This window comes from Heliangelus exortis, chromosome 2 (assembly GCF_036169615.1).
Source record: "Heliangelus exortis chromosome 2, bHelExo1.hap1, whole genome shotgun sequence".
NCBI classification, from domain to species: Eukaryota; Metazoa; Chordata; class Aves; order Apodiformes; family Trochilidae; genus Heliangelus; species Heliangelus exortis.
In genome coordinates this window covers 131,652,604-131,677,290 of record NC_092423.1, presented here as the reverse complement: position 1 = coordinate 131,677,290, position 24,687 = coordinate 131,652,604, and the positions used below count along the sequence as shown (strand labels likewise).

Below are 24,687 nucleotides of genomic sequence, written 5' to 3'. Positions count from 1 at the left end.
AGGCCAGTCCTTGTTTCCAGCAGTTTGGGAGAAGCAGTCCCATTTGAGGAAGGGAAGAGAAGGGAGGAAGGAAGAGGGTGTGGGAGTATGGATGCAAAGAAAGCTGTGCTACTGGGTCTCTGTACCTGTGAACTGCAGCTGGGGTGTTTAACTGAGCAGCACAGATGTGACCTAACTGAACAAACCCCACAGGCAGAACAAAGCAAGGACACAGAATCATAGGCACATAGAATGTCAGGTTGGAAGGGACCCCAAGAATCATCTGGTCCAACCCTTCTATTATTTTTTGTTTATATGATATGTCTCAGCACTCCATCGGGCTGAGACTTAAAAATTTCCAAGGTGGGGGAATCCACCACTTCACCTGGGAGACCATTCCAATGTCTGACTGTACTCAGAGTGAAAAATCTTCCTCTTCTATTCGAATGGAATCTCCCCAGGAGCAACTTGTGCCCATTGCCCCTTGTCTTGTCCATGTGACTCCTTTACTTAGGGAGTCACCATCTTTTTGTAGCTGCATTTTAAGACCTGGAACACTGTAATAAGGTCTCCCCTAAGCCTTCTCTTCTCAAGGATGAACAGATCCAGTTTTCTCAGCCTCTCCTCATATGGCAGGTGCTCTAGTCCTCTGATCATCCTTGTGGCTCTTCTCTGGACCCTCTCCAGCCTATCTGCATCCTTTGTACAAGTAAGAACCAAAACTGAACAGCGTACTCCAGGTGCAGTCTGACAAGCACCGAGTGAAGTGGGATGATGACTTCTTTGTCTCTGCTGCTGATGCCCTTGTTGATGCAACTCAGCATCTTGTTGGCTTTCTTTCTTTACTGCTGCAGCACACTGTTTGCTCATGCTGAGCCTGTTGTACACCAAGACCCTCAGGTCCCTTTCCACACGGCTGCTCTCTAGCCAGGTGGATCCCAGTCTGAAATACACTCCTGGGTCATATGTTCCCAGGTGCAAACCCTTACACTTCTCCACATTGAACTTCATGAAGTTCCTGGTAGCCAGCTTCTCCAGTCTGTCTAAGTTATACTGGAGGGTGGCTCTCCCTTCTGGGGTGTCAACCTCTCCACTCATCTTGGTGTCACCAGTGAACATAATCAGGGTGCTCTTGATGCCAACATCCAGGTTGCTTATGAAGATGTTAAACATCATCAGGCCCAATATTGATCCCTGGGGGATTCCACTTGTGACCCTTTGCCAGTTGGAGAATGAACTATTTACTATCACCTTCTGGATACAGCCTGTCAGCCAGTTCCTTACCCACTGCACAGACCACTTCTCCAGGATGTGCCAAGTCAGTTTCTCCAAGAGGAGGCTATGGGGTACTGTATCAGAGGCCTTGGAAAAGTCCAGGTAGACCATGTCTGCCACTCACCCTGCATCAGCTGACACAGGGATGATATTGTTGTGGGGCTCCAGCACTCAGGTGGCTTCTTGCTTGTCTGCAAGTGAAACTCAAGAAGTTGTTTGAGAGAAGAAGCATGAACAATGCTCGTGTCATTGTCTGTCACCCAGGCCAAAGTCATCCACAGTGTTAGTTTCAAGTCCTGAAGTTTTCATGAGAGGTGGAGAAGCTTCAGTGGTACATTTTTGCCTTCCCCACATTTTTGCCTTCACAACATTCAATTTTATTGTAATTCAGGTCACAAGAGAGAGACTTTCTCCCAGGACGTTTCCAGGAACAGAAGTACTGAAGGGAATAAGCAGTTTTTTCTTTTATGTCTTATCCAGAGGGTGGCATAGTTTTGGGATTTATTTGCCTTAGGCCTCTTGTACAATTGATAGTGAAAGGTGCTCAAAATGGCTTTCTAGAGGATTCTAAATTAAAATTACCTTAGAGGGCTTCCTGTCTCCTTCCACTGTGTACAATGAAATAGACTCTTGATTTTGGCCCTTCGAATTTCACCTAAATTAGATGCTGAAGACAGCCTGAGGATCCATCTCAGGCTTTAAGTGTGGCTTGCTGAACTGCATTGACACCCAGCTGTCACAATTAAGTTTGTTAATCAACAGTGGGTAGGAAAACAAAGCTGCTGCAGGAGGGAGGGAGATGCCAGATTATTCTGAATCTGTTGCCTAAGGCATCTCCTCACACTTTAAGTATAAATCAGACACACATTAGATATGGAAAGGTCACAGGGAGGCAGCTCAGGCCTGCTATCAGTTTATGGATCATTCTTAAAGAATACAAGGAAGTAAACTGTGCCTAAGCAGTAAAGAAACAAGTACTAACTACAAATAATTTCTTACTTACGCCAGAGTGCAACTAAAGAAAACTAGTCTTAAAGCTGTACAGATACTGTAAACTTTACTGATACTTTAGCATGCTAATTGAGAAAAAGAAATTCTGTGTTAGAAATTACTGTAGTTCACAGAAATCTGAAATGGAGATTTTTATGCTGATATTTTTATTTTCAGTTGTTCTTCTCTGAAACTTTCTGAAACTTTTGGAGTTGAGAGTTGTGCCAAGAAGGCTTTTTGGTTTAAGAATCTTCAAGGTGATGGCAGGAAGATGTCACCTCTATGTCTCCAGCTAACATTTCCTTGTCTAGTATCTGGCTGGTGTTTAGGGGGCAGATTAGAGGTGTGGTTGTTTTTTACCTGATTTGATGGCCTAGTTCCCTTCAAGTGACCCTAACAATTCTTGGATCACTCTGAGGTTCATTCTTCTTAGCTCTCACTTTGCTTCTAATGGGAAAATTCATCATTTTATATATATATATGTGTATATATATATATATATATATATATATATATATATATGCTTTTATATATATAAAAGTCTTTTCTCCAACTTGTGTCTTTGAGAGTGAGGAATAAAGTTAGCTGTTGGGAAGTGCCATATTACCCACAGATGGACCCACAGGGCCATTTCTAGAGAGCCAGAGCTGTTGGCTTCCAAGCAGTTGGACTTGTACAGCTGAAACACAAGGCAAGGACAGGACACATTTGTCTGTGCATACAGCTGAATAAATACATGCACTGAAAACTCAGGCATGTGGTAGGTGTTAGCTAAGGCTTCTGAAAGTACCGGTAAGAAGATCTGAAAGCAGATCTTGAGTTCAGACCCTGGAACACAAAATCCCATGTTGGAAGTTTGTGTTGAATCAGAATATGGGCTGAGAAACTGCTAAATAAGGAAAATCTTTGTGTCATTTCCAGTGTGTTGTGGACTGTAAGAAGGCACTTGCAATCTTCCCAGACTTATTCATGTTATTTCCCATGCTGTAGCACTGTCAGTGTGTTGGTCCCTGGGAGATGGTGGCTGATATAAATGAGTCTTCCTCATCTTCAGGGAGGTGTTTGCCACTACTCAGGAATGCTGCAGATGAAGTGCTAATTAACCAGAAACCAAACAAGGGATCAATAAAATATCTGCTCATTGTTACTTTGATAATTTCACATTCCTACTTCATCCATCAGTCTTCTCTAAATCTGCTTTTTGTTCTCATCAAGGGTATAATAAATTTGGCCTCTACTGGCATTCAAACTAGGTCTACATGCACTGGGAAGTATAGTACTGGCCTTTTCTTCATGTGTCAGATGCACTATTTGCATAAAAGTATTCACTGGTTGAATTTTGGCCCATTAAGTGCTGGTATTTTGCTTTGTTTTCACTTCAGTGAGTGGTGTCACCTTAGTGTAACTATTATCTTTAAAGCACTGATGTTCCCTTACCAGAGTGGTCGCTAGGCAGGCAGACTTTTACTAACAACTTGTATACTTAGCCCTGCTAACAGCTGTTTAGAACTGTGAGGGGACCCATAAGGAGCACCAAGCCCTACTCCCTGTTTCTCACAGGACTATGCAAAATTAAACTATATCACTGTCCAGATGTGCCTTGAACTCTGAAAGGGGTGATCCTGTGACCCCTTCCCTGGGGAGTCTTCCCAGTGACCAAGCATACTCTCAGTGAAGAACCTCTTCCTAACGTCCAATTTGAACTTGCCCTGATGCAGCATTTTCTCATGTCCTGCCACTGGTCACTAGAGAGATCAGCATCTCCCCTTATGCTGTCCCCTCTGAGGAAGTTGTAGACTGCCCTGAGGTCACTCCTTAGCTTTCTCTGCCACAAGATGAACAAGCCAACCCATGTCATCCACTGTTCTGAAGTCTTGCCCTCAAAATACTCTACAAGTGCCAAACACACTCCGACCTCACTGAGCTATCCTAAACCTCCTCTCCTGCAAAGCTAATGGCATCCAGTGCCACTCACCCATTCTGTGTTCATGCCAGCACCAGTCCAGCAGTGCATACGTTCTGGATAGCACTTAACAAACTGTTCTTATTTGCAGGATAGACAGAACAGACATTTATGACAAACTTTTACTCAGTCCTCTGTTGTGCACTTTCTGCACATTTAGGATGCTCTTCTCTTTCTGTATGAGTTTATGTCAAATATATCTTGGGGTATTAATGTCTATAGTTTAATTATTATGGCTGCTTCCCTTTCTCCCTGGGACTGGGCTGAGGAGTGACCTGACAGGGAAGTGTGTCAGATCTGGGAAATTAATTCCCAGCCATTTCCTCCCTCATCTGTCATTGGCTGCCTGCTGCCCTCAAACCTGATAATTATACAGGCAGTTCCGATTGGACTTACTAATGAATGACCATGGAGACTGTATTCTTATTCCTGGCTGCTGAGGCTGGATCTGCTTCTCCTAAACTCAGCTGCTGTGAAGTGAGATGTTCAGCTTTAGCCAGTCATAAAAAGATGTCTCTGTGGTCAATGGGAGAGAGGGAGAGAATCTGGTCTCCTTGGACTGACTCATCCCATCCTAAATGAGACATCTAAAATAATCAAGTATTAATAATACACAGGTTCTTTTCTGCCACTCCTTCCTCTCCAGGGAGAAGGATTCCTCACAGTCTTTCTCTACTCCAACTTGGAGTCCCTCCACAGGAGAAAGTCCTTCTCAAAACCCTTCAACATGAGTCTCCCCATAAGGCACAATCCCTCATCCACTGCTCCAGCCTGCATGGCCTACAGAGCCATGAACTACTTTGGGAACAGTCCCATCCATGGCTGCAGGTCTGCAACATATGCTCCTTGATCTTCCCCGGGCTGTAGGTCCATAACTGCTCCAGTGGGATTCCTTGTGGGTGGCAGGTCCACAACATCTACCCTGACATGGTCTTTCAGGGTCTGCTCCACTGTGATTCTCCATGGCTTGCAAGGGAGAGGCTGCCATCTCACCACAGGATGTAGAGAAAAATCACTGTCCAGTCAGCTTCTCCCCCTCCTTTCTCACCAATCTTGTTCTCCCTGCTCTGGCATTGCTCTCCTCTGGTGGTGTTCTCTTCTTCTGATGGTGTTCTCTCTCTTCATGTGTTGCTTTCTCTCCCTCCCCCTCTCCTCTGCCCTGCTTTTAATCGTATGTTTCCTCTTCTTGAGTTTGTTAATCACAGAGATGCACATCTTTTTTGTTCACAGATGGCCTGAGGCAGGGCCAGGAATTTTGGAGAAGGGAGAGCTATTCAGAAGCTACTTACATGTGTCTGGAGGACACTTTCCCTGTTACCAGAAATGGCACCACATCAACCCAGAACACCCTTTTACCTGCTTGCTCCTGGTAAAGGCTTATTGTAAATATTTACCAAGGAAGGGACAGAGTGGAAGACTGTTCTGAGACCTACAGCTGTGGTGTCTGCTCTTTGCTGCTTGGGTGACAGGAAGGTGAGAACTGCACAGAGGTATGAGCTAAGGAAACGAGTATCAACTGCTCTGGACTCCCCCACATCCTTCCCTAACTTTGTCAAGGAGCTGTGAGTCTAATGCTTTGATAACTGTTATGACATATATAAACAGTATTCAACCTTCTATATAAAACCAGTTATAATTAATTATGCAACATACAATTATTTATAATTAGTTATACAACTCTGAATGGCTATTTGATAGTAGCAGGAGGCAGTGAGAATGCAATGGTGTGCTGGCTAGCAAGGGCTGGCCACACATGCACCCTCATTACTACAAGAGCATTTCACTGCTTAAGCCTCAAAGGTGTGTGGAAACGAGAGAAAAGCCCCACAATTAGAGTGACATAGCAGTTTACTGCATTTTTTTATTGGCACAAACACTTCTCAGAGTAACAGCGTGAAATCAACCACCTGAGTGAATGTTTTGTAGTCATGAGTACAGTAACAGCACATGAGTTTAATTGCATTTATTTCTAAAGAGTGCCAAAGGCAAATGCTCTGGTGTGCTCAGCTGTGACAGGAAGTGGGTAGCCTGAGCTCCAGGGCAGGGTTCAGCATCACATGGTGTCACACCCCAGCTCCACACCTTCTGCCCTGTCACCTTGAAACAGCAATATTCTTAACAGAGAAGAAGAGTGATTTGCTGGGACCTTGGTAGTTTAATATATCAGAAGTTTGGGTCTATTTCCCCAGTATTCCACTTTCAGATGCAGTACATCAATCTGAGTTTCTTTCCTCACAGTTCCCACCAGTGCTCTGCCCAAAATACACTTGCTTTCTTGAAGTTTTTCTCTCCTGACACAGTAACACAGTGCTTTTCTTTTGCCTTAAGTCTGGCATTAAATGCACAGATTTTCCAGTGCCTACCACCAGCCAGCCTCTTGGTTTTCAGTAAATTTCCAAGGCATTGGTACCTGGCTTAGTAGCAGCGCTTCAGTTTTGCCCAGTCCCCACTGCTGGTGCTGGTGCTGCCTCTCAGGAGTCAGGCAGAGAGAAAAGCCTCCATTCCCACCATCTCCATTCCCATCCCTAACTCCACTGCCTCACAGCACAGAGGTGTTGGACCACAGCCCACTCCCTGCACAAGCCCCAGCAGCCACCACTGCTGGCTGAGTAGTCTCTGTACCCTGCTCATTAAAAACAACAAAAAAACCCTCACAAAACCAAACCAAACACAGATCTCTAGTATTAGGTGACGGCAGCTGATAGCAGCTGAAAATCTAAGGCCACAGCTTTCTTAGCTGTTTAATTAAGTGGTGGCAGGAAGCATACCAGGGCAGGGAACACTCCTGGCATTGGTGCTCTCCTGACAGGCCTGGGAACAGGATGGGAGTTCAATCCACAACCATCCCGAATATCCACGTTTAAACGTGGCCACCCATGTCAAAAGCTGGACGTCTAACCAGGTGGCATGGCTGCTCACACAACAGATGGCACTGCCCAGTCCGAGAACATTTAGTGTCCAAGTTCTATCAGTCTGAGCACACCCTTGCAGCCAGGATTAGGGAGTTTAGAGCCAGCTCCAGCCCTGGAGCCACCTGAGTGGGCTGGAGAAGAGAGCTGGACACCTGGCAAGAGGAGAGACAGTCCCAGCCTCCCCTTGCTCCCCTTGCTTGTGGGCATGCACAGTCACAAAACCTCTGAAGGTGTTATCTTAAAAATTGCATTTCATTTGCAGAAGAAAAGCTTGCTCATTCACCAGCAGCTCCATGTGCTGTTTCTCACAAACTCCACAAATAGATGTTCCTGGGCATCTCAGAGAAAAGCAACAAAGCACTGCACACATGTTCTGTAAAGAAAATGTTTTATTTAAAGTGTTAAATACCATCACCAGAATGAGTTTGATTTACATTAGTTGGTGTTCATTACAGGCCTAATCTGCCCTTCTCCCCTCCCCCCCCAACTGTAATTCCTTTTAACTTTTTAAAACGTACTATGTACAAGACAGCAGTGATCACTGGAATAGTGCTATTTACATGACTAAATCATAAGTAGAGTTGCAGACGTGTGAAAATTAAAAAAAATACATTAATTTTTTTAAAATAAATACTGCATAATGACAAGTATGTACAAACCTTCCATGCGTCATGTCCTTGATTTTAAAATTTGGAATAATTTTTCTAGGACTATGCATACAAGAATGTGTGAGCATGTCTCACAATATCAGAAAAATGGTTATGTATTTTCATTTAATATCCTAGGGGATATTGTAGACTGCATGTTAGTAGTACTTACTTGCTGCTGGTAGACAGATGTCTAAATTATTTCAATAAATATAATTTTACCAGTCTGTCCATTAACTTAACAATAATCCATTATACAAACTCTGAAGACAAGACACAATCTTGATTTATATGATATTGCACAAAGTAAAAGGCATTTTAAGTGATACTGATATTACTTTTGCCTTCTTACAAGGCATGTACAATTTCTTAATGGGAAACATCAACAGATTTTCAAATAAAATCAAAATAATTTTGTGTGGCCTTAAAGGTAAATGTTCTTTCAAAAGTTATTGCAAGGTTTCAGTATTAAACCTTAAATAGGTATTAAAGGCATACAAAGACCAAGAAAAAAAAGATATTTTGTTATTAAATGGTAGCCGGATACATTCCCTTTAAAATGTAATTTAATGAGAAGCTTGAACTTGCAGCACCACCCATCGGTAGTTACTGTCTGCTACAAAAAAAACCCCAAAAAACCCCCCAGGTTTTTGAAGACCCACTGGCTGCAGTGAGGGCTTTGGTAATGGTGTCAAATAGCTGTCAGAGTGATAAGCTTTCTTTAAGGCTATTTTACAAACCCAAGTTTGACATTTTTCAGACCGATATTAATTATGTTTTTGCAACAAAAATGTAGCTTATGGAAATTGAACTTTACAGCAGAAGAACTGTACGAATTATTAAGTTTTCTTGCTTCTGTAATGTCAAAAATGTAGCAATTAATATGATTTAGTGCAAATAAAAGTTTTAAAATTTATTTTCTAAAAATCAGCTAGGTACTTCATTTGTCCTCTTTCCGAAAACCTTCAAGAAATGATAGTTCAACCTTTGAATGAAAGATGCTGGTGCTGAAACCAAATTTATTGAAGACATCTTACAATGGCCAGATGATTCCAGTATTTTGCTGTAGAATTCAATTTGAAGGTGAGAAAAAATGAAAAGAAGTTACCATGCACTGTACAATAAATTGCAAAAAGTTCAAATATCTTCTTTATCAAATACATGCTGAATTACATTAATGTACTCCCAAGCCATGTTGCAAAATCCTTTTCAACATGCTTGAAAAAAAGTAAGTTCTTAAACAATATTTTTCTCAAATAATTCAGAAATGCAGAACAATCTGCAACCCTGAACCAAATATGGGTCATAAGAGAGTAGTAAGTCAAAACGTAGCCATTTTAGATTATAATGATCATCCCGGGAGGTAGAGGGGAAAAAGAGCAAAAGGAAGAAGGGAGACCGGGAAGAGAGATAGAGAAAGGAGGAGGTAAAAGAAGTGTACAATTTGCACATAATGTTGAACTTTACAAGTCTTGTACCTTTTACATTTAAATAAATTTAATATATTACACTTATTTCTTGTCACATAAACAGAATTTTAAATACTTGCTAGAAATTATTTTTTATTTTTTAATATATGTCTGCAAAAATACAGACCATGACTGGTTTAAAGAATGATAAACGTGGTGTGTCTTTGTATCACCCTGTTGCATTCTCTTCCCTTTAAAACCATGCACTAGTGAAATTTACTTTTAAAAATAATATAAATTGTTGAAAATGGCTGATTTATTCTTTTTTTTTCTTTTTTTTTTTTTGCAAGTTGCAGCCCCAAGAAAATAATTTAAGTGTTCAGCTAAATCTGTGTCCATGCAAAAAAGTTTTTTTTTAATTTCATACAGTACAGTATATCCACAGAATTTTATTTTTCAGAGAGTTCATCACATCTGGGGTTTGACTGTATGTATAGCTGGAGGTATGAAGCCCGCCACTCTTAAGTCTTGAATCTTTTCAGTATGAAGAGTCTTCAGATCCCAAGCAACTGTTTCAAACAACAGTTGACTTTTTCGACATCCTTACATTCTTCTTTTCTTCAATGACTTGTAACATGGCTTCAGGGGAGGGTGACTCCGTTTCTGTGGCATAACCAAGCATTAGGAGGGGAGGGCAGATAAATAAAGAAATGGGAGCAACAAAACAGATATGCCATTGAAAATGACTTTTGTTGCATGAAACAGATTGATTCTTTTAGTTTAGTCCATGGCTTCAGATTGGACCTAAACAGTGTTCCTGAACTCCAAACGTATCAGTTCTTCATGACTTCAGTCCTTCACCTGAGGGCCTTCTGTAGGGCACAATGTGTGCAACTTCCTTGAGAACACAGGATCGCGTTGCAGCCCTAGAAACAGGCTCAGAAGACACAACATTAAGCATGCAGTGTTACCAGGGTTTGCGACCTGTAATTTTATTTTTTGTAACGCTGGTTGCTATGACAACAGTTTCACAGCTGCTATGAGCGAGAATACGAAGGTCCTGTTGAACTTTCAAGAGATGATTGGGAAGCTCTTCTAGTGAGAGGAGCTAAAGTTGGGTCTACTAGGGAAGAAGGAGGGAAGAGTTTGAACCACCCAATCACCATGTTGGACAGGTCCAGTTCATCTAAAAGTATCTGTGCCACTCCCATAAAGGATTTGTGATCCATACGTCCATAGTCTCCCCAAACGATTATCTGTTAGCAAAGGAAACAAGAAAATAGACACATGTCAGAAAAAAGTCATGAGAGCTTCAATCTGATTCATCAAATGTCTCTGCTAATTTAATTACAGTAAGGAATGAAATATGAGACCGCTGACATTTGTTTACTTCTTTGTATACTACTGATGATGCAGAAGCAGAAATGAGCTGGGAAGTAATGGACAAAAAGAAAGCCCAATGAGAGAAGGAGCCTATGCATATAGTACAGGCAAGATAATCTACAACTAACTTTTGCTTTGTACTTTCTACTTGCACCAACAATTACTACTGTAGTATTTATCTGCTCAACAAGTATTTGAAATAGCAGAACTTGCCAAATGAATCATGAAAGGAAGTTTGAAACTCATTCTGTAAAAACTGTACAGGTCATGTTTTCAGAAGAAGATTGATGCAAATTACCTGTAAAACCTTTCCTTGAGGACTTTCTTCAAACGATAGAAGTTGCTGATAAAGTGGTTCTAGCGTTTTTCTTGCTACCTTTGTTTTCTTTTTGGCTATGCAGACTCCATTTTCTAAAAGATACACCTTTACATATGGTGCTTAGGAGAAAGAAAATAAAGAACATTAAGTAAGATGTTCAAATTTTTTGTGTAACACTTGCAGTTTCATCACCATATGATAAAACCTGCTTTTTACTGGATATATAACTTAAACAAACAAATCTCCACAAGCAATATTAACATTTATTCACATGCAAAGCATCCATGAGTTTTCTGTATTTTTCTTTCTGGTATACTTTTATCTTTACTAATTCTTACATGTTTCTTTTGCCATGAAACAATTTAGATTCTGACCTGGAAAAATCACACATTCCTATATATAGTATCCCTATAGTGTACGCTATGCAAAATAGGCCTGTTAAGTAAATGAATTACTTGCATTGACTTTGGTGAGATTTGGATCAATGCTCCAAATTGTTAATAATTTAAAATTATCTACAAGGTTAAAATCAGTGAAAAAAAGACTCTGACACGGTTTCTATTCTGGCAAGAGAGCTTGCTAAAAATATCATTATATTATCCTTTTCACGTAGTGTTATAGGACATCAGATCATAAAATATGGAGTAAGTACCAAATATTGGTCTACTTTTCAAGCAGATACCTATTCCCCACCTTTTGTTGATTCTCTCTTCACCCCCTAAGATTCCTATCTCACATCTTTAGTATATCTGTTTCTTTTCTACCCCATAACCAAGAATATAAAGCATATATATTTATTTCTAAAATATTTTTGTCTTCTGATAGCCCAGATGCCAGTCTGATTTCTTTTTTGTTTCTCATACCATTTCAATACATTATACTTTTCAGTATAAAATACTGCAAACTGCTAATATGTAAATTTGTGAAGAGTTGAACTATTCTGAACAGTGAATCCTCAGAAGCTGGGGACTTTTTTGGCTTTATTCTATTCTTGTTGCTTTTCCTTCCTTACCTGGCAGTGTCTTTGAACCTGGTTTTACAACAAGGCCACGAGCTCGGATTATTTCTACTTCCAGTTGTCCTTTTTTGTCCATCATTCCCACCTGGATATCTCCTGAAAAACAAAAAAAGATCCTGGCATTGTAATTCAGAAATAGCTAAATATCTTAAAAGACATGGGAATTTCTAGAATGAATATGTGATGACTTGAATAATCTACATTCTGTGAGTAAGTATGATCTGAATTTTAACATTACTACATAATTTAATACTTATCCACTGCTATTTTGCAGTAACACCTTGTCTCCCATTTCCTATGCTCCTATCACTTCAAATTAAATCCTTTTTTGTTTGTTTGTTTGTTTTAATAAGCTCAGATTAAAAAAGGCATCACTGGAATTAGTACAAAGCAGCTCTGCAAAACTGGTTAAAATCTCTTCACCATGCCTCCAGTTTAAGACAAGGTATGAAAAGGTAACTTGTGAATAGAAACAAGCCTGTAAGCACAGTAACAACAAAAACTTTGCACCTGAATTCCTATTTTTAGTTAATACTATCTATGTGATCCAGAGAAAGGATTGGTCTCACTAGCCACATTTTAAAGATGGAAAACTGCAGAAGAGGAAGTAAAAAGCTGAATTTTTGAAAGCACCTTTCTACTTTTGAATGTTTCAATGAGCATCCATAATTACGTTCAATTTTGGCTGAGGCTCAGTTTTGGTCTTAACTGAGTTGTTCAAAATCACATGGGAAATCCATATATAAAGAATTAGATTCTAGATAATTTCTATGTTCTAATTAGCAGACCCAGAAGATTATATCATGTTTATAGGACATTAATGCTTACCCATTGATGGTGTTGCCAATGTTTGTCGTCCTACAAGCTGGGCAGGACCAAGTCCATCCAGAAAATCACTGAACTGGCTGTCTGCAGCCAACCGCACACCAGGAAAAATCAAACTTAAAAACAATATTGAAAAAAAAATCAATACACTTGAATGTACCTTTTTTTTCCCTACTAGGTATTTCACATTTAACATTTATATATTTTATACTACTGCTCACAAGGAACTTAAACTGACACGATTACAAAACTATTACTGTAATTTTTAAAATGTCCCTGTGTTCAAAAAGCAGCTATTTGGCCTTTTTTCATATAAACCAACAGGTGATGGAAACACTAATCCTCAATGACTCCATGTTGCACAGTAATATTTTTCCATCATGCTCTTTTCCCAATATATTAAAGATTGCTCATAATTATTGTAACATTTCTAGGAAAGCAGTTCAGTAAGATACTAATACAAGCCCTTGCTAATAATTTAGTTACATGAAGATAAAATTGCTTACATTTTTCACTCAATATGAACACAATAGCAGAATGTTAAATGTATCCTGTGAAATTATTACAGTGGAACAATTACTGGTCACTATTTTAAAATGCATCTTTAAAAATCAGCATTCATTATAAACATTTTGCTATGAATGTCTTTGAGAATGGCATACATTCAATCATGGAACTGAAATCCATTGTGGCAAATGACCAAAGTAACTTAAAATTCAAATTCTTGCCATAAATTATCTGTGACCCATTACATGGCAACAAGAACTAATGAGATTTGTAATGACCAGCCATAAATAAATGTCCATCTCAAGGGCATATAGTGCATCAACTTGAACATGTAAAATACATCATCCAGTAGAGGTATATTGTGAATATCACTAATATCACTTATCTTACAGTACGATTTCTCTGGGCAACGTCTTGCACATACTACTCAGAAGTCTTTAACTTGGGCTTTTATGAGAAGCATGATATATGATACTTCTGCCCAGATAATTTCTTCAGGATTAATTAGCAGAGTCTCTGAAAAAATCATGAGCTCAGAGAAAGCACCTGGAAATTCACTGGAGATGCTTTGCTCTGCAAAGCACGGATGCATGTGAGGAGTGTGCAGAAGACAAATTGCCCTTTTCTGTGTCCTACACAGTGCCCTGCCCCCGCTTCCTTCCCTGCTTGCCACATCCCAAGCTGAGGCTCCAACCCACCAGGTGCCTTTTCTAAGTGGCACAGCAGGAATGATCCTCATCCTTCCTGCACCAACAACTAGAGACTCATTTGGGCACAGGGGAAGTCTGGCTTGGCCCATCAATGAAGCTTGTGAAGGGAATTCTGACAGGAATCTACAGCTCTCATTTCACTTCTGTCTAACTACCAGTTCTATGGACAAACACCAGGCAACCACAGTCATAACCACTCCTTACTTTCCCTCAGAGCTGTAGCTGTTCATGCTCCCATCCGTCGACTCCCGGCTGGCCTGCCGGGTCATCCAGTTCCTCATCTCCACAGCCAGCCCCGTCTCCGTGCTCCTCTGGACAGTGCTCCGCAGCTTCTTGCCCCCTGCTTCTGCAGAGACAAAAGAGAAGCCCCCATGGCACCACACTGGGGCAGCTGGGGGGCCCTGTTTGGCATCCCTGTCAGCAGCACACCACCACTCCACCTGGAAGGAACTCTCCAAACCAGAAATTACCGACCTATACCAAATCTTCCATTTTAAAATTACCGTTTCTTTAATGACAGGCAAGGAGCATCATAAATTTCTGTTACAGGACCCTGGCTCTTTTCACCACCTGCTTTCCAAGGGCAGACAGCACATCCACAATACAAGTCTGCCCGCAGAGGTAAGCACGTTTACACTATCCATAGTCTAGTGTGTTTAAAATACATTTTCTCTGAGTGACTACATCACTCCCAGGAATGCAATTAAAGCATTACCATTATATCAAAACCTGCAATGTCTTGAGAAACATTCTAATTCAGATGAATTGTTTGATTTGAAAGTATTTGGCCATTGTCTGCTGAATCAAGTTACAGATATCCTTTAGTGAGGACAGTAAGCAACAAATCAAGGACACTTCTGATTGTTTCTTCTCTATTCATGTTCTTCTCATTTCACTAGTTGCTTTGACTAAGTATGTAAAAAAAAAATACAGTATTTATTTATGCACAATATGAAACTTTATTTCCACCTTCACAGGTACCAATCAGTAATCCTTATTGTATAGCTTTTAGTTGGAAAAACAGCAGTGACAGACAACTGGGTATCAGATAATGAAGAAATACTCAAAGCTTAATGCAACAGCATTGTAGTGTAGGAATTTTGATCAAGAACTCAGCTGGCAGATTATTAAAAGCATCACAAAAAAAAAAAAAAAGTCAGAAATGAGTGGGAATGAATACTCAAACTCAGTTTTTCTTATTATTATGCTTATTACAAGCCTTCTATGCACTCCTGAAGACCATAACTTTTGATCAGCATATAAAAAAATACCAGAAGTAATAATTTTGCTCTAGAACTTCAGCTACCCACATGAATTTAGTGCCCAACAGAGTGAAATAATTTTTTTACTACGTCAAAACTACTTGTGAAAATGTCCATCAATCTTTGGTTCAATAAATACAAATAAAAGGGGTACAAGGCTAACATGACATATGAACAATGAAGGACAGAAGTCAACAATTTAATTTCTATTGGGTTGTTGTGTTCCAAGCGTCTGTTTGTTTTATTGCTTTTATTAAACTAATGAAAGCTGGCAGCTGACTTCCAAAACTGGTCTAGAGTTGTTCTAAAATTCAATCACTCAAATATTCACACAAAATTGGCTGCAAAAAAATGTGCTATAGTTTTGCAGAAAAGGTACACTACATCATAGTTACATGTGAAAGACATAGAACTCCTGAAGCTCCATGCTTTTTCATTAAATTCTGTTACAGGATATTACTCTTTCCTTGTAAGATCTCTTTTGGTTAGCAAGCATTTACTTTGGTTCAGTCTTGCTGTACAGTGGACATTCTTGGTTTGTTGTTGCAAACATGAATTCTCTCACGCAGACGTAGATCATGCAGGATTCTTCAACTTTCTCGTATCACGTATTTGAAAGGTCTTTGGTCTTGGTGTAAGTATGGGTTTTAGTATGCGATATATGAAGGAGTATATAGAAACTTTTATTAACTAGCAATGCAGATTTTTTTTAATTAGACTTGTAAGTCTGTATGCTTTTACTCCAGCAGAACTTTCACAGAAAGAAAAGCCAAACAACACATCTGTTGCACATCAATGTATTGAGAAATCAAGGCAGAACTGGTGCAGTTGCCACTGAAGTCTTCATAGAGGCACATGTGTTCCCCCAGCTGTTCTTAGCATCCAGCTGAACCTTAGTTTTAAGCAGTTTTGCTTTCCCCCATTTTTAAAAATGAAGTAAGTGCTTGGTTCACATGACCATAGGCCAACAGCTGAGAAGACACAACTTTGATTTAGCATGAAAGTTAGGCCTGCATAGTATAGCCAACTTTTTTGTAAGTGTGGGTGACAAATATCAATTATTTTAACATTAACACTGAATTTAAAGATGACCAAAAGGAGGCTATGTAAATAACTATTTTCCAGTTTTCAACAGGCACAGATAGAGCTCTCTCATAGTCACAAAAGGCAAAAATCTGACCTTTCAGCAATAAGATTCCTAATCATGATGCTGATGCTTCTTGAAACAAGAACAGAAAATTTAATGGCAAAATGGCAATTTGGAATAGAAGGCAGAAGAAGATCCAGTTCCCCAACATGACTCCTGAGCTACTGCTTCAGAAATTAGTATTCTTTTGGGTTAAGCTTGACTAAATTAATCTGCAATAATACTTATACGAAATACCTCCACTTGATTGCCCACAATCCTAGCAATACATTAGTGCCTGGAAAAACATTTTAAAGTATAATACCTCAATTCCTCAGACAACTGAAAAACAAAGGCAGTCTTCATATAATCCATTATTTGTGTTTCATAAATTCAACATTAAAATACTTAAAAGGTTGCAGGTGGCAATAAAAATGCAAAGTAGTTGCTCAACTCAATGAAACAGCCTTTGGTGCCATATTTCTGAACTGTAGCTGGTGAAAGGTCTGACTGAAGTTCTTACTGCCCAAGTAAATCCAAACTGTTTTTTCTGACCCTTGCCTAGAAATTAAAAGCTCATCCTTTTGGAGATTTAACTAATTTTGTGGCTTCATTCTGTAATGGACCCAGCCCTAAAGGAACACACCAACAATACATTTTCAAGTTTTTCTTTTTCTTTTACAATAAATCATTTCCAAAAACATTTGTGAAAAGAAACACCCAGTTGAAGGAGCACAAGTGAGGTGATGCTAATCTCTAGCTAGATGGATAATTTAGGAATGTATCTGCCACTAACACAGAGGTAAAGATGTAACTGGTGCCACTGTGAAAGTGGGAGTTGGTTTCATAATCATACAGTATTTATATTTATATGAATACACTCACTTCATGCACAGTTTTTAATTCTACCAAATGAAAGGATGTGGAAACTATTGATTTGTGGAATCAAATAGAGCACTTTGTTGCTAAATATGTTGCTGACCACCTACATGAAAATTGCTTTACTCGCAATTTAGGAAACTCTAATAAAGAACATTGAAAATGTTCTTCAAATTAATATAATCTATGTTCCTTATAAAAAATAAAGTTCTTTCAAGTCCCCATAACAAAATATGGAATATATTGTCTGAAAAGCACTGGTTCAGATTCTTGCAGCCATATTATAAGGAGTGGAATAAATTACCAGAAGTAATTGCTTTAGCATTTATGAAAGCACACGCATTCTTATAGTTAATCACACTGCTAATTTAACTAATATGGTTACTGCAAATAGACTCCACAGGCCACATTTTCTAAATTACACATGGAATTATTTGCTCCCACAACTCCTAGTGCAAATCATTTGCAAATCAGACATGCAAAACTACTGATAGGATCTTCAATATCAGATGAGGACAAGTTGAAAACTGCAGTGGATGCAACAGATGACCTTCCGTGACTTGGAATCCATCCAGATGAAAGCTGCCTCTGGTGAGGGGAGCAAGAGCTCTCAGCAGGCAGAGGCAGGCTGGCTATGCCAGTCCCCACCCAGGTGGCACATAACCTCTTGGCAGGACTTGTACCAAGTACAGAGGAGATGCTGCTTTGGAAACACACTCAAGCTCTTGAGGTTCCCTGCTCTCCCCACCTCACCCAAAAGGCTGCACAAAACACGCTTCAGTACTTTAATTTTAACTCAGGAATTGCCTCCACAAAGACAATAAGCTGCCTTTAAGTGACCCAAGAGTAAAAGCTCTTCATGAATCTAGGGATCTGCTCCGGGCATGTTAAGAAAAGGCTAGATAAAAGTCATCATACACAACCTAAGAACATTTGATCCTACCCAATAAAAAGGGGATAGGGTAGGTTTCAAATTCCCTTGCAATTTTGTGTCTGAAACAGCCCAGGTTTTTGCCACACTGAACGCAACATTTAGCTTTTGTTGGAGCGCTGCTGGGAACCACAGCTGTGTTGTTTTTTACCTTGTGTCACCCACAGACCCCAAGCAGTAGACATGCATCAGGATCTACTAATTTAAGCAGGATCTGGGAAACCCAGATTACACCATCACCTCAGTTTGAGAAGCTTTGGGTTCACCTCACCAAGTCTCAGTGGCCCTTGCCAGCCACCAGCTTAGGAAGTGTTGTGTTACAGTCCTCTGATAAATATTTATGAAGCCCAAAGAGTATCTGCAGGCCCAGGGAGAAACTGTAACCAGGGGCTTTCCCTTCCTTTTGCACTTGCAAGGAAGAAGGGAAAACCTATGTTCCAGTTCCTGGTCCTATGAATATCTAGATGTAAAATATGAGAAATTATGACCAGGATGGGAATGGCCTGCCTTGATAGCCTAAAAGTAGAGCTGCCTTCAGTAGGGAAGCTCTTCAGTATGGGAGCAGCCAGGTTCAGCAAGGCTGAGAAAGCCTGAACTGACAGCCTTCAGATTGCACCAAGCATTTTAAAATTTCTTGGGAGGCCTCACTAGTTTTCATGTTCAGTCAAGAAATACTCTGTCATTCTTGTCCTCTATCTTTACTCTGGCCATAGTGGAAGCATGGTTAATTAAGACTAAGGTTAATTAAGACAAGACCTAAGAAAAGCGAAAGGAAGAGAGAACTTAATTAAATAATCAGCTTCAAAACTGTTGCTTGAGCTTATGGTCAAAGGCTGATATAGAAGCTTTCAGGTCCTATTCTTGAGGGGCCCCATACACAGAACCCAAGAGGCAGCCACCACAAATCTCAGTTGTTCTTGGGATGTAAAAGCTTTGGCCAGATTGCAGAATCTTTGGATGCCTTTTGTTTCTTTTCCATGGCAAGGAAACATGGTTTTATATGTTCAGTCTGGAAAAGATCACCTGCCTAGTTTCAGCCACATGATGGGAAGTCAATTTACCACACTCTGCTCCCAAGCAATGCTTGGGTTTAATGTAGGGACCTGCTCTTTACTCTCTCCCATTTTTAAATGTTTAAAATTGTATTCTGCACTGCTGTGCTGATGTCCATTCTTCAGTCCTAACTGACCCTTCAGCAAATTCTCCAGAGCATCAGACAACAGAAATTGCTTTGTGTCTGCTTGGGGCATCCATCAGTTAAAGCTCTTCAGTATCTGTGATCCCAAAAGTTTCTGAAACACTTTTACAAGACTGAAATATTAATAAAAAGATGTTTTTCTACATATATGATAACTACTCCATGTTCCTAAATTTCCATTATCGCCCGTTTTATTGTGCAGAATCACTACTGAACATGCTACATATAAAAAGGACAAATACCCATCTCTGATATCCCAGAGCTTGGTTTCAGTTCCTGTTTTATGTAACAGTCCCTAGAAAGCCCAGTTAAGTACATACAAAACCACAGCAGAGGTTTCCCTTGACCTCTTTTTAGAAAGAATTTACCCCTGATAACAAACAATAAATCAGACTGGAAGCCATCCCAGGGAATCAAAACGTAAATAACCACAGCTGTAATGATGAGAGATGTAAGAAGTTATGTGATTTCCACCTCCTTTGAGTTACTTGACTCTGGCTATATAACAACAAACTAGCTATGCAGATTTGATTGGAAATTTTGCTTTACAGATGTTGATTACTGATCTTGATTGTAATAGACAGTAAGAAAATAACTGTTTGGGGTTTTTAGTATATACATTTTAGTAATCTAGTTGGCCTAAGAGAGATCAGGACATCTCTGTCATGCTAATGCTATTTTTTTTCATATGTATGACTAGAGGGCCAGAAGAATGTTTTTTTTCAAATTTGCATAAGATATGTGTCCAAGCCAGTTTCTATACTGAGGTTTAATGAGTTAGAAAATTATCCTTGGTTAGCCAGGATCCATAAAAGTTCAAATCCAACTTTGAAAAGAACTGTTGCACACTAAATGTCTCAAATATAGTATTAAAAAAAAAGTTTTAGTTCTGATACAATACAAAACCAGCAGACATCAAATGCAGAATTAACATTATCCTAATTACTTTTATTTAGATATGCCCAGCTCCTGATTGTGAATCCAGAACACAACGGCACACTCAGACCTCTCCAGTGCTTCTGCAGAAGTTTCTGCTTCTGTTACTGATAAGATCACCACTTTTCTAAGTGTGGTCAGAGGATGCACCTGCCAAAAGCCTCATAAAACTGCTGTAAAACTGAATACAGGGATATGGCAGTGAAGAAGCACGTGGCTTTGCATCCCAGAGCTGTATGTCCCACATGCCATGTCCTAAATGAACAGTTTTTCAGGTACCCTCATTTAGACCATTCCCACACATATGGATGTTCTTATAATTCAAACATAATAGGTCTGACTGCATATTCAGTGCATGTGTCAAAACAATGACAGCATTTTATATCCACTTTGTATCTGTTTTACATCCTGTACAACAATCTACATTACTACAAAAAGCATGAGGCAGTGGAAAATCAGTCTCATCCCCAAGCTATTAAAATCCTGAAAAAATAGAACAAATAATTTTGTGGAGTTACATTCTAATTTTATATAACATTTACATAAGGAATCACTGGATAGGTGCACAGTTTCACCACAAAAAATCTTTAAACCCAATCTTTGTTTTTGCCAATGACAAAGGATAAACAACTGAAGCAAAAAGAAAGCACCACTGCAGTTTTGAGAAATAGTGTTGTTACGTTTATATGCATATTCCATTTTCTGGATGCATAACATTCTTCTGTTGTTATTAATAACAATTATTCCATGGAGTGCCAAGACAAGATTAAAACTTCTTAAGCAGTGTAAAGTGTATATATTAAGAAGTTCAGAACTGTTATTATATGAATTGAGAGACACTTTCTAAATATGCAATAATCACAGTAACAACATTCTCTAACCCAACCTTGATTATTTGTAATATAGCTAGGGTCATTACATACCCAATCTATGCAGCATTTTTGAATGATGTAGCAACTGTGTTCGAACAATTCAACACCCTCTATTAGAGCTTAATGAGATAGATGGTGCCCAGTAGCTGGATGGCTACAGAGATTACACAAATTAGAAACAGTTCTTCCTCCTAGATTTGCCTAAGATGAGTAATGATGCTGTGCAAATATAGCTATTTAAATAACCATGGTTCTCAAAACTCTGAGCAAATTTCATACTGTAATGAGCCATTTTCAAACTACTACTGTTAAACATTTACCTACTCAAATGAAACAACAGCCACTGCTCTGACTACACTGTTGACCTTGCCACTGAAGAATTACAATTACAGCATGTAGATAAAAAGAGACAGGTTTTTTGGGTTTATTTACTACCATCAGAGAGGAAGCCTGTCACAGACTGTACCTTCACCGCTGCTGTTACAGCCATACCTAAGTCACCAGCTACCTGCTCAGGAACACACTAAAGTTTAAGTAGAAGCCTAGAAGAGAAATACACCAAATACAAGAAATACAGCTTTAAATCTCTGTTGGGCATTTCCAACATACAGTCAGGTTGAAATACCTTGTACTTTGAATATCAATCCTCTTATACTTTTCTCTGTTGATTTCCCACCTGTTTCCCAGAATACATGGGTGTTGTTTAAGTCCCACTCTTTGCCAGCTACAGTACAGCTTTTTCTAGGCTTCTTTTTTAAAAGGTCTTATTCATTTGGCATCTATATCTGCTTCATTAGTACGATACCTGAGCGTAACTGGTAAAAAAAACTTGGGACTGGAAAGACAGATGCAAATTACTTAAAATAGCTTCTGCTCTGCCCCACCCTGGTGACAGTCTGAGGAGGTGGAGAAGTAGGACAAACCCAGCCCCACTGCACTGACAGTGCTCAGCCCCTGAGCAGCCACCAAGAAGCAAATACAAAAAGCTATCAATCATAAATCTAAGTATCATATAGACACTGTACAGAATTATTGTTATTGCATGTTCAGTCTGATTTTTATCCTATAAGATGAGCCACTCCACTCCTGCAGACAATCTCTGACACGTTAGCACCAGTGAAGCCAAGTTCTTTAAAGCTTCATCTTTTACAGCAAATACCCTGCCACAGGGCAGTATACCCTTCTTTCATATTCAACCTTACCTCTGCCTGTGAACATTCCACATAAACAAGGTCATCTTTACCACCAAGGCCAGAAAGTAGGCCAATTCCCCCAAGAAGATGATGTTATTCTCATTTTCTTCATTGCCTGATATTCCTACTATTACTTTACTCTTTTAAGAGGATAATTTTAAAGCACAACTACTTCATGTGCAAGATTCTCTTCGCTGTAATAATTACTATGTTAATGAATTTATTGTTACTACTTCCCCCATTTTCTATTTCTGGTTAAATTATTGTCTGCTTGTTATTGTCTACTGGGACCTCCACAGGGACAGAGGGATCAGGCAGCCTAACCACAGGAACAAAATCCAGGAACTGCCAAGCTTGATTCCAGCTCTACCAACAACCAAATGATTAATCTGTGAGAAATGTCAGTGAAGCCAAAACCAGTGCTCAAGTGAGCACTTCAGCATACACTGAAATAAATTCTGATACTTCACTCATTAGCATCAATGGCAACACTCCTGTTGATATCTCTGTGGGATCAAGCAACCCCTGAAGCAAGTTTCCCAGACAGTTAACTTCCAGGTGACAATGAGTGTATAATGTGTTTCTCCTCCTGCTGAACTACAGCAACACTCAGATACTTCATTCAATAGACATCAATATGCAAAACTGTAATGCATCCTCTTCTCAGCTAACACAACAATTTTTTGCTATTTTTGGCATGATTGTCTTGGACTGAAGAACATTCTGTGGCTTTTTTTTTTTTTTTATTGCCTTTTGTTTTTCTAACATACTGGGAGACCAAGAGGCTTTCCAGTTCTTTCTGAATTAATTTACATCTTAAATTATAAATTATCTCTTGAATTGTCTTCAGCACCTGCAAAGCATTTGACTTTCCTCCTGAATCCTATAGCTTCACCACCACCCAAAAACTTACAAAAGACAACATTAAATTGAAATATAGTCCCTTTTGGAGGGCACAGATCTGCACTTCCATCTTGCCATGACTAGCAGTTCCATAGTTGCACTCCTGGCAATGTGATATTTAGCAGTATATATATCAACATCTCAGTGTGAATGCAAATCAGAATTGAACAGTACAGAAAGGAAACTGCAGCACAAATTTATTACAGCAAAAAATACATAAAGTGTAATTCGAGGAGGCACCAAGTTAATAGCCTCACTCTTAAAAACAGACATAGGCTTTCGAGTGATGATATGCAATCTGAGCCTCTATCTTCTCTCTCAGTGAATTTTGAATACCTGTAATTCTTCCCCAGTAACCTTCTTGTGTGTAAGAATTCACTTGCTCCAGCATATTTTCCAGTCATCCACAGGAAAGTACAGTAAACTTATATCACTACTTTTAAATATATTATGTGCATGAAATTTAGCACTAGGACTACACAGACATCTCAAAGGATACCACATGCTTTTACATTGGAAATTCCCTGATCTTTTGAATTTAATGACAACATATCCTTTAATTTCAACAAAGTCAGGAATTCAGAGAAAATGTGGCACTTTTATGTTTCAAGAGCATTCAGAAAAGTATTGATTTACCCTCTATTCCTAAACTTTTACATTAATTTCCAAGGAATTTAAACTATTCCAAGCATTATTTGATGCCAATACTCAATTTACTATGCAGGCTGTATGCTTTATAATCAATGAATCTAACAAAAATGCAAAAGACACCCTTTAATAACCTTGATACTTTAAAACATTAGTGATTTGTTCAGGTACATTAGTTCTGTGTGTGCAACTACATACATGCCAGAAATAAATTGATGATGAAAAAAAAGATTTTTCAGTATCTTTTCTAGACACAACTAAGAATAATTAACTCCTTTAAAAATAAAGAACATGGATAAATTTGAAGGATTCAGTCTAAGTGATGAGCACGCTAGAGTGAGTACCAGCTCCCTGGCCAAACATAGCAAGTTCAGACCTATCCATCCATAGCAACCTCATGTTTAACTGGAAAACTGCAGCCCTCTTCTTCAGTACATAACAGCTTGGATGCCAGGGCCTAAGAGGTCTTCTTCTTTAACCAACTAACACTTAAATGGATATTCTGAAATACCCATTTCTGAAATAATTAAAATTAAAACATTGTATAGAGTTACTTACTATTCAGTTACTTCTGAACTTGAAAGTACTCACATTCCATCACACCCAAAGATATACCTATGGACCACTGTCTTGAATTCAGAAGGTAATGAACAAGTCTTCAAGACAGTATCATAAACAAATCCCTCAACAGGTTGGGTTTCCTATTTGCATTTAAAATGTGATTGAGCGGGAAACATAAGAGCTCCTCCATGGCAGGTTATCTTTTTTTAACCTATCCATCACATGCACAAATAACAGCATT

General features: G+C 39.2%; 1 protein-coding gene across 42 annotated transcripts in view; it reads right to left on the bottom strand.

The window, feature by feature from the left end:
* Window positions 1–7,490: 7,490 nt before the first annotated feature.
* RIMS2 (regulating synaptic membrane exocytosis 2) overlaps window positions 7,491–24,687 on the bottom strand; it is a 421,007-nt gene continuing 403,810 nt past the window's right edge. For all 42 annotated transcript variants that reach the window (XM_071738118.1, XM_071738119.1, XM_071738124.1 and 39 more), the window contains 5 exons: window positions 14,142–14,283; window positions 12,724–12,836; window positions 11,890–11,991; window positions 10,857–10,996; window positions 7,491–10,431 (listed from right to left, as the gene is read on the bottom strand). In XM_071738118.1, the coding sequence (XP_071594219.1) occupies window positions 10,213–10,431; window positions 10,857–10,996; window positions 11,890–11,991; window positions 12,724–12,836; window positions 14,142–14,283 (716 nt within the window). In that variant the 3' untranslated portion in view covers window positions 7,491–10,212. The remainder of the gene's footprint in view (window positions 10,432–10,856; window positions 10,997–11,889; window positions 11,992–12,723; window positions 12,837–14,141; window positions 14,284–24,687) is intronic.